Here is a 13,007-nt window from a genome sequence, read left to right as displayed (position 1 = left end):
TCTTTTATTACCAAGCAACAAACTTAGGAACGAACACATCTGGATACAGATCACAATAAGAAGCAATAGAGCAATTAGATGAAAAGAAGCAGAAATTACAAGCATTGGCCAAACGACTTAGAAGATACAAAAAAAGTGAAAATAGAAGGAAACAAAACCAAACATTCAACACAAACCAAAAGAGATTTTACCAGACAATAGATAACACACACATTAAAATAGACGATCCACCAAACATAACAGACATGGAACACTTCTGGAGCAACATATGGTCAAACCCGGTACAACATAACAGACATGCACGGTGGATACAAGCAGAAACAGACACATACAAGATGATACCACAAATGCCTGAAGTGATCATTTTGCAACATGAAGTCACCCGAGCAATTAATTCTACGCACAATTGGAAAGCCCCTGGAAATGATAAAATAGCAAATTTCTGGCTAAAGAAGTTCACCTCAACACATTCACATCTAACTAAATTATTTAACAGTTACATTGCAGACCCATACACATTCCCTGATACACTTACACATGGAATAACTTATCTGAAACCTAAAGATCAAGCAGACACAGCAAACCCAGCAAAATATCGCCCCATAACATGCCTACCAACAATATACAAAATATTAACTAGAGTCATTACACAGAAATTAATGACAAATACAACACAGAACAAAATTATAAATGAAGAACAAAAAGACTGTTGCAAAGGAGCATGAGGATGTAAAGAGCAACTGCTGATAGATGCAGAGGTGACATATCAAGCTAAAACTAAACAAAGGTCGCTACACTACGCATACATTGATTACCAAAAAGCTTTTGATAGTGTACCCCACTCATGGTTACTACAAATATTGGAAATATACAAAGTAGATCCTAAATTGATACAGTTCCTAAACATAGTAATGAAAAATTGGAAAACCACAGTTAATATCCAAACAAATTCAAATAATATCACATCACAGCCAAAACAAATTAAGCGTGGAATATACCAAGGAGACTCATTAAGTCCTTTCAGAACTTGCTCTGAAGCCACTATCCAACATGCTAAATAATACAAATTATGGATACAATATTACTGGAACATACCAACACAAAATCACACATTTGCTATACGTGGATGATCTAAAACTACTGGCAGCAACAAATCAACAACTTAACCAATTACTAAAGATAACAGAAGTATTCAGCAATGATATAAATATGGCTTTTGAAACAGACAAATGTAAGAAAAATAGCATAGTCAAGGGAAAACACACTAAACAAGACAATTACATATTGGATAACCACAGCGACTGCATAGAAGCAATGGAAAAAACAGATGCGTATAAATATCTAGGATACAGACAAAAAATAGGAATAGATAATACAAATATTAAAGAAGAACTAAAAGAAAAATATAGGCAAAGACTAACAAAAATACTGAAAACAGAATTGACAGCAAGAAACAAGACAAAAGCTATAAATACTTATGCTATACCAATATTGACCTACTCATTTGGAGTAGTGAAATGGAGTAACACAGACCTAGAAGCACTCAATACACTTACACGATCACAATGCCACAAATATAGAATACATCACATACATTCAGCAACAGAAAGATTCACATTAAGCAGAAAGGAAGGAAGAAGGGGATTTATAGACATAAAAAACCTTCATTATGGACAGGTAGACAATTTAAGAAAATTCATTATAGAACGAGCAGAAACTAGCAAAATACACAAAGCAATCACTCATATAAATACAGCGGCTACACCACTACAATTTCATAACCACCTCTACAACCCTTTAGATCACATAACATCAACAGAAATGAAGAAAGTAAATTGGAAAAAGAAAACACTACATGGCAAGCACCCGTATCATCTAACACAGCCACACATTGATCAAAACGCATCCAACACATGGCTAAGAAAAGGCAATATATACAGTGAGACGGAAGGATTCATGATTGCAATACAGGATCAAACAATAAACACCAGATATTACAGCAAGCATATTATTAAAGACCCCAATACCACAACAGATAAATGCAGACTTTGCAAACAACAAATAGAAACAGTATATCACATCACAAGCGGATGTACAATACTGACAAATACAGAATGCACCAGAAGACATGACAATGTAGCAAAAATAATACATCTACAACTTGCCATACAACATAAACTAATAAAACAACACGTTCCCACATACAAGTATGCACCACAAAATGTACTGGAGAATGATGAATACAAATTATACTGGAACAGAACCATTATAACAGATAAAACACCACCACATAACAAACCTGACATCATACTCACCAATAAAAAGAAGAAATTAACACAACTAATTGAAATATCCATACCCAATACAACAAATATACAGAAGAAAACAGGAGAAAAAATTGAAAAATACATCCAACTAGCTGAGGAAGTCAAGGACATGTGGCACCAGGATAAAGTTGAAATTATACCAATTGTACTATCAACTACAGGAGTCACCACACAATATCCACCAGTACATCAACGCAATACAACTACATCCAAACATATATATACAACTACAGAAATCTGTGATTATTGATACATGTTCAATTACCCGAAAGTTCCTAAATGCAATGTAACATATACCGTACAGTTAAAAGGAAGTCACACTTGATCAAGCTCCGCGTCACTTTCCATTTTTAACCAGACATAACATCTGAGAAAGGAAAGAAATATAATAATAATAATAATAATAATTTGTTGGTTATGGTAAGAAAATCAACTTATTTCTGTGAATTTAGTTTAGTTGTGATCTGTGGTGGTGCAATATAGCTATGTGACAACTTGTTTGATGACAGGAATGATCACTAGAGAATGGGGCTGCAACCCAAAAACTAGTCGCAAAGAGCGAAAAGTATATAAATAAAATAAGAGCTGAGTGCATCGGTGAAATTTCTTTTTTCCAAAATGAATTATTTCTGTGAAATTATTCTTGATTCTTTTCCAAGTCTTTGTCAGATACCAGCAAGGGATCAAATTGTGAGACAGAATTACTGATCATTAATTACTTTTAGGTAGTGGAATAGTTTGTTCTGCCAGTAGGTGCATATAAAAGTAAACAACACTATCTTAGAGTTTGGAACTATTAGTTCCTTCCTCATGGAGGAAAGAGGGATAAAGTGGTGATGGTTAAAGAAGGGAAGACCATTCACTCAGCCCCTAGGATGAGAGGAAACCACCTGTTATGATGCCACAAAGAGGTGGAAGGGTTATTTGTATCCTGATGACATTTAAATTTAGTGAAATAGAGGAAACAGAACTGTGTAGAACCCAATGTAAAAAGTAGTAAACTTTCCACACCTTTATGTTCTCAGAAATCGTTCATGTTCCTCTACACACAAATCTACCCACATATACACACTGATGAGCCAAAACATTATCACAGGATTGTGAATGCCTTCTGGTAATGTGGCAGTCACATGATGCAGTAAGGAATGTATGTAAACATAACAGCAAAGAATTGGGGCACAATTCTAGCACTGGGCTGCAAATGGGGAAGTAACCTGACATAAGCAACTATCACAAATAGAAAATTGTTATGGCACGGCATCTGGGAATGAGCATCTCGGCAAAGCTGAATCGTCTGTTTGCGTGCTACTGTTGTGATTGTATGTGGGAAGTGACTGAAGGATGATGAAACCACAAGTGAGCCTCATCACAGAATGTGGAGGTCATATCTCGTCAAATATGATGACAGATTACAGTTGTGGTGCAGGCACAGTTCCTTTAGGACACAGCATTCTGCGCACATTGCTAAACATGGGGTTCGGTAGCAGATGAACCCTACATCTTCTCATGTTGATCCAATGACATCATCAATGAAGACATCCAGTATGCATGTCATCATTCAGATTTTGCAGGGGATCAGTGGAAATCTGTTCTCTGGTTGGATGAATCACATTTCTTGTTATGCCAGGTTGATGATCACATTCAGATACCCTATCATGTAGGGAAACGGCTACAAAACTTCCTATGCACCACAGACGCAAGCCAGTGGGGGCAGAATTAAACTGTGGTGGACATTCACCTGGACTTTGTTTCCTCTGCAAGTAATCAAAGGCACCATGAAAGCTGTGGACTACATGAACATTTTTTGTAGACCACTTGCATTCCATCAAGCATGATGGCTTCCCCTTGGTAGTCATACCCTCTAGCAGCATAACTGTCTCTATCACAAGGCCAGAATTATGCTGCAATAATTTGAGAAGCGTGATAGTGAACTTACATTGAAGTCTTGTCCGCCATATTCAACTGATCTAAATCCGAGGGAACTCAACTAGGATGCTATTTGGCACCAGCTCCGTATCCACAAGTCACTGGAATTACCTGCCACAAAGCTGCAAATGACTTCTTGAATTCATGCCATGCGGAATTGCTGCTGAATTGAGCTTCAAAGGTGAACCATCATGTTATTTGGTAAATTTTTATTATATTTTGGCTCATCAGTGTGTATGTTGGTTGTAGGGGTTCATAAAAAGGAGTGGTAGTGACCTTATAAACATGTGGCATACTTACTTAGTTGTTACAGATATTTTATACTTATGTTGAGACATATGTACACTAACACATCAGTTTTCACACCAAAAATATGTTTATTTTTTCTGCCAAAAGGGAAACTAAAATCGTAGGAAAGTTCTGGTGGGTTGTAAATACTTTTGGATTAAAGGAGACCACTCACTGAAAAGCAGATTATTTGAGTTGTCGATAGGCACCCACAAAAAGAAAGAAAAAACTCGCTGTCTTTTGTAGTAAACCTTTTTTGAGGTAAAGTATTCTAGCACAGCTTTCATAGTACTTTTTTTATTTATTTTTTGAGCTAGAGTATTCTAGCTCCAGCTAGAATAGCTCTAAAAGGGGATTGCTATGAAAGCTAGTAAGTTTCCTTTATTTTTGTGGGTGCCTATCGAGGACTCAATGCTTCCACTTTTCTGTAAGTGGTCTCCTTTAACCCAAAGGTATTTCCAGGAAAAAAAAGTTGTTAATTATAATCACAATTAATATTTTGATAAATTGATAAAATATTTAACTTTGCATTTTGTACACTGAGCTTTCAGATTCAGAAATATATATTTTAAATTATTTTGATTTTACACTGTAGATAGATAGGATTTTTCTGCCTAATTGAAGACTTTTTAATAAAAGAGTAATTGGACAGCATCAGGAAATTGGCTGATGCATGAAGAAAATGAAAGCTATGTAAGGTGTGTGCATATGTCGTAATGTTATGCAGGTTAGAATATTCAGAATGATTTTGCTTTTAATATTAACTCAAGCAAATTTCCACATTTGCAGCACAATTGCTGATGACAGTGACCAAATGGAAGAACTAGCCAGTGTAAAGCAGCTGAAGATGAGTACAGAGCAGGGCGGAACTGTCAGCCTGGAGGAGTGCTTTGAGGTACAGTAATCGAAGAGAAATAAACAACTGCACTATCATATGGTTTCAAAAATAATATCCACACTTTCAAACAGTAGAAAGACCAGGATGGAATAACAACATTATGAAAAAGATAGATTGGTGAAAGCAATGAATGGTAGCGTTTAATTGTGGCAAGGTTGCCTCTGCTTCCTCTCATAAATGATAAACCCTGCCTCACAGACCCACTACATTTACCACACCCTTGGAAACTCACTCCCACCACTGTACAGAATTCAGAACCTAAACAGATCAAGAACACTGTCATGAACCTTTCCTCAAAAGACCTTAGTCTCTCAGAAGTGTCAGCTGCTCCCAAAGGCCTTACATTTTGCCCCATGCTCAGATTCAATCAAGCAGGGCCTTTTAAAGATCTTTTCTCCTCCTGGTCCCTACAATGGGAATACTTTGTTGCCACCAACTATACTAATCAGACTCAATTCAAAACTGGTATTGAATCCCAGCCTGACTAAGTTCACTCATCCCTCCAACAGTGATCCATCTCCACTGCCCCCAAATCCCTTCCAGTTAACTTTCCAGAATATCCTAACCTCAAATCTTACTTCACTATCATTACCCAGATCCCCTAACATGGAACCACATTCCTCCAGAATCTAAAAACCTTCTCCCCCATTCACTTCATCTGGTCCTCCTCAACCATAGTAGCCACCTCCCTCAGTGCTGACACTTCCATGTTAAGAGTGGCTACCTCAGTATCTCTATCGACATCAAACCTATGAACAACCCACAATATCTGCAATTCAACAGCTAGCACCTCTTCCATACACAGAAGTCCTTTCAGTAAAGCCGAGTCACCTGAGGTGCTTGCATCCGTAGTGACAAGCACTCTCTCATCAAATATGCCAGGGTCTCTTCGAGGCCTTCACACATTGAAATTACTCTTCCATTCTCATCCAGAAACAATCTACCATGCCATCCCTCTCCAGTCACCTCTCATGTACCCACTGTCCATCCACGAAGGAGCACTCCTTTCATTACTCAGTACCACCCAGTGCTGCGAAAAGGGATCACATTCTCTGGCAGGGTTTCGACTACATCTCATCATGCTATCAAATGAGAAACATCCTCTCCACTATCCTTATCACCTCTTCTACAGTTGTATGCTGCTTACCACCTAACCTATACAGTATTCTTGTCCATCCCTATTATACTTCTTCCATCTCTTTGCCTCATGGCTCATATCACTGCAACAGACCAGATGCAAGACTTGTCCGTTACACACTTCCACTACCATCTGCCCCAGTCCTGTCGAAGGAATCTTCTACACCCGTTAAAGGCAGGGCTGCTCAATGTTTGCTTCACATCCTGCACCATATGGATTCTTCCTACCAACACCAATTGTTCTGAATTGTGCACGTGGGGACCCTTCCTTCAACGTATCCTTCGTTCCCATAATCCCCATGGCCTCAACCTTCGCTAGTCGCTGTCTTCCACTACTCACCTATGCCCTTCCCTGCTCCTGCTCCCAGCTCAGCATTACACACGCCTTCTACTCCACCGCTGCACCGAGTGAGGTGGTGCAGTGGTAAGACACTGGGCTCACATTTGGTAGTATAGAGTTTCATTCAAAGTCCCATCCATCCAGATTTAGGTTTCCCATGACCTCCTGAAATAGATGTAGACAAATACTAAGAAGATGCCTTTGAAAAGTATGCAGCACATTTCTGTCCTCATCCTTCCGCAGTGTGAGAATATGCTACATTTATAATGACCGCACGGTCTACAGGATACATTAAACCTTAGTGGTCCTTCCTTCCTTAACTTAATAATATTATGAAAAGGAAAGTTGCTGCTCACCATATTAGTCATTGCACGTTAAAATAGCCAAATTGAATTTAGAGCTCTTTCGTTCCATGATCTGGAACTGGAATTAAAATAGTTGAAGAAAAGCATTTTGAAATATGGCAGATCATGAAGGGAAAAGGTAATGTAATCACAGCATTGGGCCAAGAGAGAGAGAGAATGTATGGAATGGGAACTGATACATTAATAACAAGAACAGTTAATTAAAAAATCACATAATTTTATTAAAACAAAAGGAAGATAAAGTATATTTACGTTCGTGGAATTAACTTTTTCCAGCTGTTTGACATTTTTTAATTGCTCCCATCAAATTTCCTATGTCAACAATGTTAATTCACACCTGATTTTGCATCAACATATTTATAATTTTCTCACAATGTACGCTGTATGAAAAAATGTACTGGGGGAAAAAAACTGACATAAAATGAGGCTGGCATGATGTTGGATGTCAAGTAGTGTTTACAGACATTATGTGGTAGTTTCCTGACACCAGATTGCTCTACCTAGCGGATTTAAACCGGTAAATGTGTAAAAGTTAGAACAATTCGTGCAGTATCTCCTGCTGCTGCTGCCAAACTCTACTCTGTATGGTAGCTGATAGGAGTAACTAGATTCATACGAATAAAGGTATCATGACCAATCACACCCATTTCCAAACTGCCTCTACAGCACATGTGCAGTTTTATGATTGTTGTAATCATTGTCATACCTCTGTCAAACCATATTTAGTGTGTTTTGTCTTTTGGCCACTTGCAGTGCTAGTTGACACCTTCATTCAGTTTGCCTTGCTCAAATGTTTTTGTGTTAAACACAGCGCAAATTATATCCTCATGCTGAACAAAATGTGTTTCAAGCATTTAATCTCATTGTTAAGTGAAATATTTACATATGTATGTTTTGTGGTGTTACACAAAAAACAATGTGAGTGATATGAAACTTTCCTGGCAGATTAAAACTGTGTTCCCGAGTTCGAGTCTCGGTTGGGCACACAGTTTTAATCTGCCAGGAAAGTTTCATATCAGCGCACACTCCGCTGCAGAGTGAAAATCTCATTCTAATGTGAGTGATAGTTTGTGTGTGTATGGTTTTCTATATGACTGAGGAAGCACAGTACCAGATACCTCAAAAAGACTACTACAGTTCAAGAGACGCAGAACAACACATATGCAAACACCACTCAAAATACTTATGTAAATATTTGCACTTGATATTGAGAAAAAATTCTTAAAATGCACTGTGCTAAGCATGAAAAAATATGTAACTGATGCAGTGTTTCATTATGTAAATAATGGAGTGACCAGGGTTTCACCGTACTAGTTTTTACATCCACGTCTTCATTTATACTCCAGAAGTCATCTTAAAGTGTAGGAGATAGATTTACTAAAACTACCAAATTATTTGATATGTTTTGTACATTGGCCACCTGTTACAGGGTATGTGAGCTAAGGTCTGTTCTTTCTCATCTCTACTTAGTTTTCCTCTTTAGTTATGTAAGTCACTTCATCAAGTTGGTTAATCCAAGAAAGTCATGCACACACGTGCTTTGTCCATCCACCCGAACAAAAATTGTGTTCTGCGTCTAAGAACCATAACATTATATGATGTTAGGTCCACCCTTCACTTTTTCCATGGAGATGAAAGCACAGTTAGATCAACACCACCACTCCCATATGAAAAGGATAATAACGGCCAGTGTTGGTTGAAGGTTTTCACAGAATACTGGCAGTAAAACTCAATTACGTGTTACTATCCATTTTAGGTATACCTGTATAAATAATGTAGAAGTGATTTTTAGTGAAGTTTTGGTAGAATGCACATGTCTTTGGATTAGACCACTCACTGAATATTACAATCATTGAGTCGGTGAGAGGCACACACGAAAAGAGAGAAGAATTGCTAGCTTCTATTGCAGTAATTCTTTTCCAGCTACAGTGCATACTGGGGTATGTACACAAGCCCCCCCCCACACACACACACACACACACACACACAACTTATGCACCTACAGGGCCCTGGCTGGACACACAATCATTGTTTTTCCAGCTGGCACCATGTAGAGGTAGGTGTGTGTGTGTGTGTGTGTGTGTGTGTGTGTGTGTGTGTGTGTGTGTTCTAGCTTGAAAAAGGATACTCCAAACCAAGCAAGTTATCCATATTTTTCCCTGTGCCTGTTGACAACTCAGTGCTTCTGTTTTTTGGCGAGTGGTCTCTTTTAATCCAAAACTGTATACATGTGGAAGTGAACTATATATGAACTGTCATCATTGGAAGAGACTGTAATCATCCAGTAATTGATTAGAAAAAATGATGGTAATGACAAAACATCCTGTGGAAAATTATTAAATCCTGTTCCTGAAAACTACCTAAACAGATAGTTCGGAAGTCCTTTTATGGTCATCGGTCCCTTACATCAGATTTAATGGCAATAAATGGGCCTGACATATTTGAGAATGTACTTGTTGAAACTGGTATCAGTCACCACAAAGTAGCAGTAGCAACAGTGATTACCTGAGTATAAAGGATGAGTAAAATAAGTGTAAAGATTTTAATTTTCATCAGACTAGATAAATAAAAAATCTACTCACCAAGTGGCATCAAGGGAACACACACACACACACACACACACACACAAAAGGATTTAACTTTTCCAAGCTTTTGGGGCCAGTGGTTCCTTTTTATGGCGGAAGAGTTGAAGGAAAGACTGATTCAATCTTTATTTGTGATGGAATGCGAAAAATGACTCGTTCCGCATCGTTACAATTTATTGTGCAAAATGACCCATTGAACATGAAACTAGCTAACTAGGAGCTGCTAAGACAAGAATTGAGTAAGTAAAAAGGAAGATCAGGTCACTCGGTCACCATGATAACTGCTTCTCTTCCAGACTTAATTATGGAGAATTTGCAGTGAAAAAATATGCTTGCCCAGTATTTTATATTCATTGCACTTTGTCATATGTCACTTCATATAGAATGTGGCTGCTGTTGCAATTTTCAGTCTGAAGACTGATTGAAGCAACTCTTCAAGGTGGTCTGTCCTGTGTAAATCTCTTCATCCCTGCATAACTACCACAATATACATTCATTTGATAAACCTACTTACTGAATTCAAGACTTGGTCTCCCTCTACAATTCTTACCCCCAACACTTCCTTACAATACTACATTGATGATTTCTTCGTAACTCAGATTGTGTGCTACCAAATGATCCCTTCTTTTAGTCAAGTTATGCCACAAATTTCTTTTCCCTTCAGTTTGATTCAGTACTTCCTCATTAGTTATGTGGCCAAACTTCTAATTGTCAGCATTCTTCTGTAGCATCACATTTCAAAAGCTTCTATTCTATTTTTGTCTTGGTATTTATTGTCCACATTTCACTTCTGTACAAGTCTACACTCGAGACAACTATCTTCAGACAGGACTTCCTAATACTTAAATTTATATTAGATAGTAGCAAATTCTTCTTTTTCAGATGATTTTCTTTTTCAGATGATTTTCTTTTTCAGGTGATTTTCTTTTTCAGGTGATTTTCTTTTTCAGGTGATTTTCTTTTTCAGGTGATTTTCTTTTTCAGGTGATTTTCTTTTTCAGGTGATTTTCTTTTTCAGATGATTTTCTTTTTCAGATGATTTTCTTTTTCAGATGATTCCCTCAGTATCACTTGATTAACGAGGGCTATTCAGAAAGTAGGGAACATTTCCGTCTGATGCCACTAGGCGCATGCCAATCGCATATATTTTGGTATGTGCATGCTCAGCAGCTCAGTCAGCATCCATCCGTGACAGCGGGGACATCTCTGCGTGTCTCTCTCTCTCTCTCTCTCTCTCTCTCTCTCTCTCTCTCTCTCTTTTTTTTTTTTTGAAATGTGCACTGCAATCGAAAATCCCGCCAGTTGTGAGATGCGGTCTGTGATATGGTTTTTGTTGGCAAAAAACCTAAAACCTATAGAAATTTATCGTGAACTGTGTGAAGTGTACAGAAACAACGTAATGAGTGAATGTTCCGTCTGGAAATGGTGCATTCGGTTTAAGAATGGCCATACCAACGTTCATGATGAAGAGAAGTGTGGACGCCCGAGTATTGTGACTGACTATCTTGTCACTAAAGTTGATGAAACGATTTGTGAAAACTGTCGCTTCACAATAACGGAGCTCCACAAGTTTGATGGACTTTGATGTTTGAAATTGTCACTCAAAAGCTAGGCTACCACAAATTTTGTGCACAATGGGTGCCCAAAATGCTTACAGAGCACCATAAAAACAGCGAATGGGGCCAACGTTGACATTTCTGTGACCTACCACAAACATGGTGATTCATTGCTGGATTGACTCGTAACTGGTGACGAGACTTGGGTGAAACATGTCAATTGTGAGACATAATTTCAGTCCATGGAGTGGGGGCACACAAGGTCCCCCAAGAAACCAAGAAAATGTTTGTGAACCTTGTCAGCAAGGAAGTTGATGGCAACAGTGTTTTGGGATAGGCAAGGCGTGCTTCTTATTGATTTTCTTTAACATGGAGCAACCATAAATTCTGCCCGGTACTGTCAAACTTTGCACAGCCTTAGAAAAGCAGTTCAAAACAAACGCCGAGGAAAGCTGTTGTCTAAAATTTTGTTTGTGCATGACAATGTCCAGCCTCACCCGGCAAACTGTACTAAAGAACTTCGTAATTCATTCAAATGGGAAATTTTCCCTCATCTGCCCTACCGCCCCGATCTTGCACCAAGCGACTTCCACTTGTTTCCCAAGATGAAGAACTGGCTTGGAACGCAGCACTTTGATGATGACGCGGAACTCCAGTCGGGTGTGACTCACTGGTTGAAGTCTCAGGCGGCAGAATTTTATGATGAAGGTCTTTCAAAGCTTGTCCACTGCTATGATAAGCGCCTCAGTGTGTTTGGTGACTGTGTGGAAAAGTAATGTCAGTCGCTCTTTCAAATATATATGTAATATGTATTCCTTGTACTTAGTTCTTTTTTAATGTCAAAATGCTCCCTACTATCTGAATAGCCCTTGTAAATCAACTATGTTTCATTGCTGATGTTATACTTTTGCTGATGCTCACCTATCCATTCCATTCATCTGCTCTTCCAAGTCCTATGCAGTCCCTGACAGAACTACAGTGTCATTGGAAAATCTCAAAGTTTTATTTCCTCTCACTGAACATTAATTCTATCTCCAAATTTCACCGTTTCACATTGGTTTCCTTCAAAGCTTGCTCTGTGTACAGGTTCAATAACATCAGGGATCAGCTACAATTCTGCCTCAGTCCATTCTCAACTACTGCTTCCCTTTTATGTCCTTAGACCCATATAACTGCAATCTGTTTGCTGCACAAGTTACAAATAATCTTTCCCTCCCTGTATTTTGTCTCAGCTAACTTCAGAATCTGTTTGAAGTAACATCATCAAAGCTTTCTCTAAATCTTCAAACACTATAAATATGGGTTTACCTTTCTTCTAAAATAAGCCATAAGATCAGAATTGCCTCTGTTGTTCCCATATTTCTTTGGAATCCTAACAGGTCTTCCCTGAGGCCAGCTTCTGCATTTCCCTATGCTCCTGCAAATAATTCATATCAGTATTTTGCAACCATGACTCAAAACTGATAGTTCAGTAATACTTCACCTGACAGGACTTGGAATTACTACATTTTTCTTGGTGGCTAAAAAGGATGTTTCAGTTGTTCCATAAATTTTGCACACCCAATAGAATAGTTCTGTCCTGAAT

General features: G+C 38.2%; 1 protein-coding gene across 2 annotated transcripts in view; it reads left to right on the top strand.

Moving 5' to 3' along the window:
- LOC126236068 (ubiquitin carboxyl-terminal hydrolase 31) overlaps positions 1-13,007 on the top strand; it is a 339,074-nt gene that overhangs the window by 291,757 nt on the left and 34,310 nt on the right. For both annotated transcript variants that reach the window (XM_049945121.1, XM_049945122.1), the window contains exon 7: positions 5,331-5,436. In XM_049945121.1, the coding sequence (XP_049801078.1) occupies positions 5,331-5,436 (106 nt within the window). The remainder of the gene's footprint in view (positions 1-5,330; positions 5,437-13,007) is intronic.

Source organism: Schistocerca nitens, chromosome 2 (assembly GCF_023898315.1).
Source record: "Schistocerca nitens isolate TAMUIC-IGC-003100 chromosome 2, iqSchNite1.1, whole genome shotgun sequence".
NCBI classification, from domain to species: domain Eukaryota; kingdom Metazoa; phylum Arthropoda; class Insecta; order Orthoptera; family Acrididae; genus Schistocerca; species Schistocerca nitens.
Note: the sequence above shows the minus strand (reverse complement) of the source record. Positions and strands in the feature narration are given on the sequence as shown.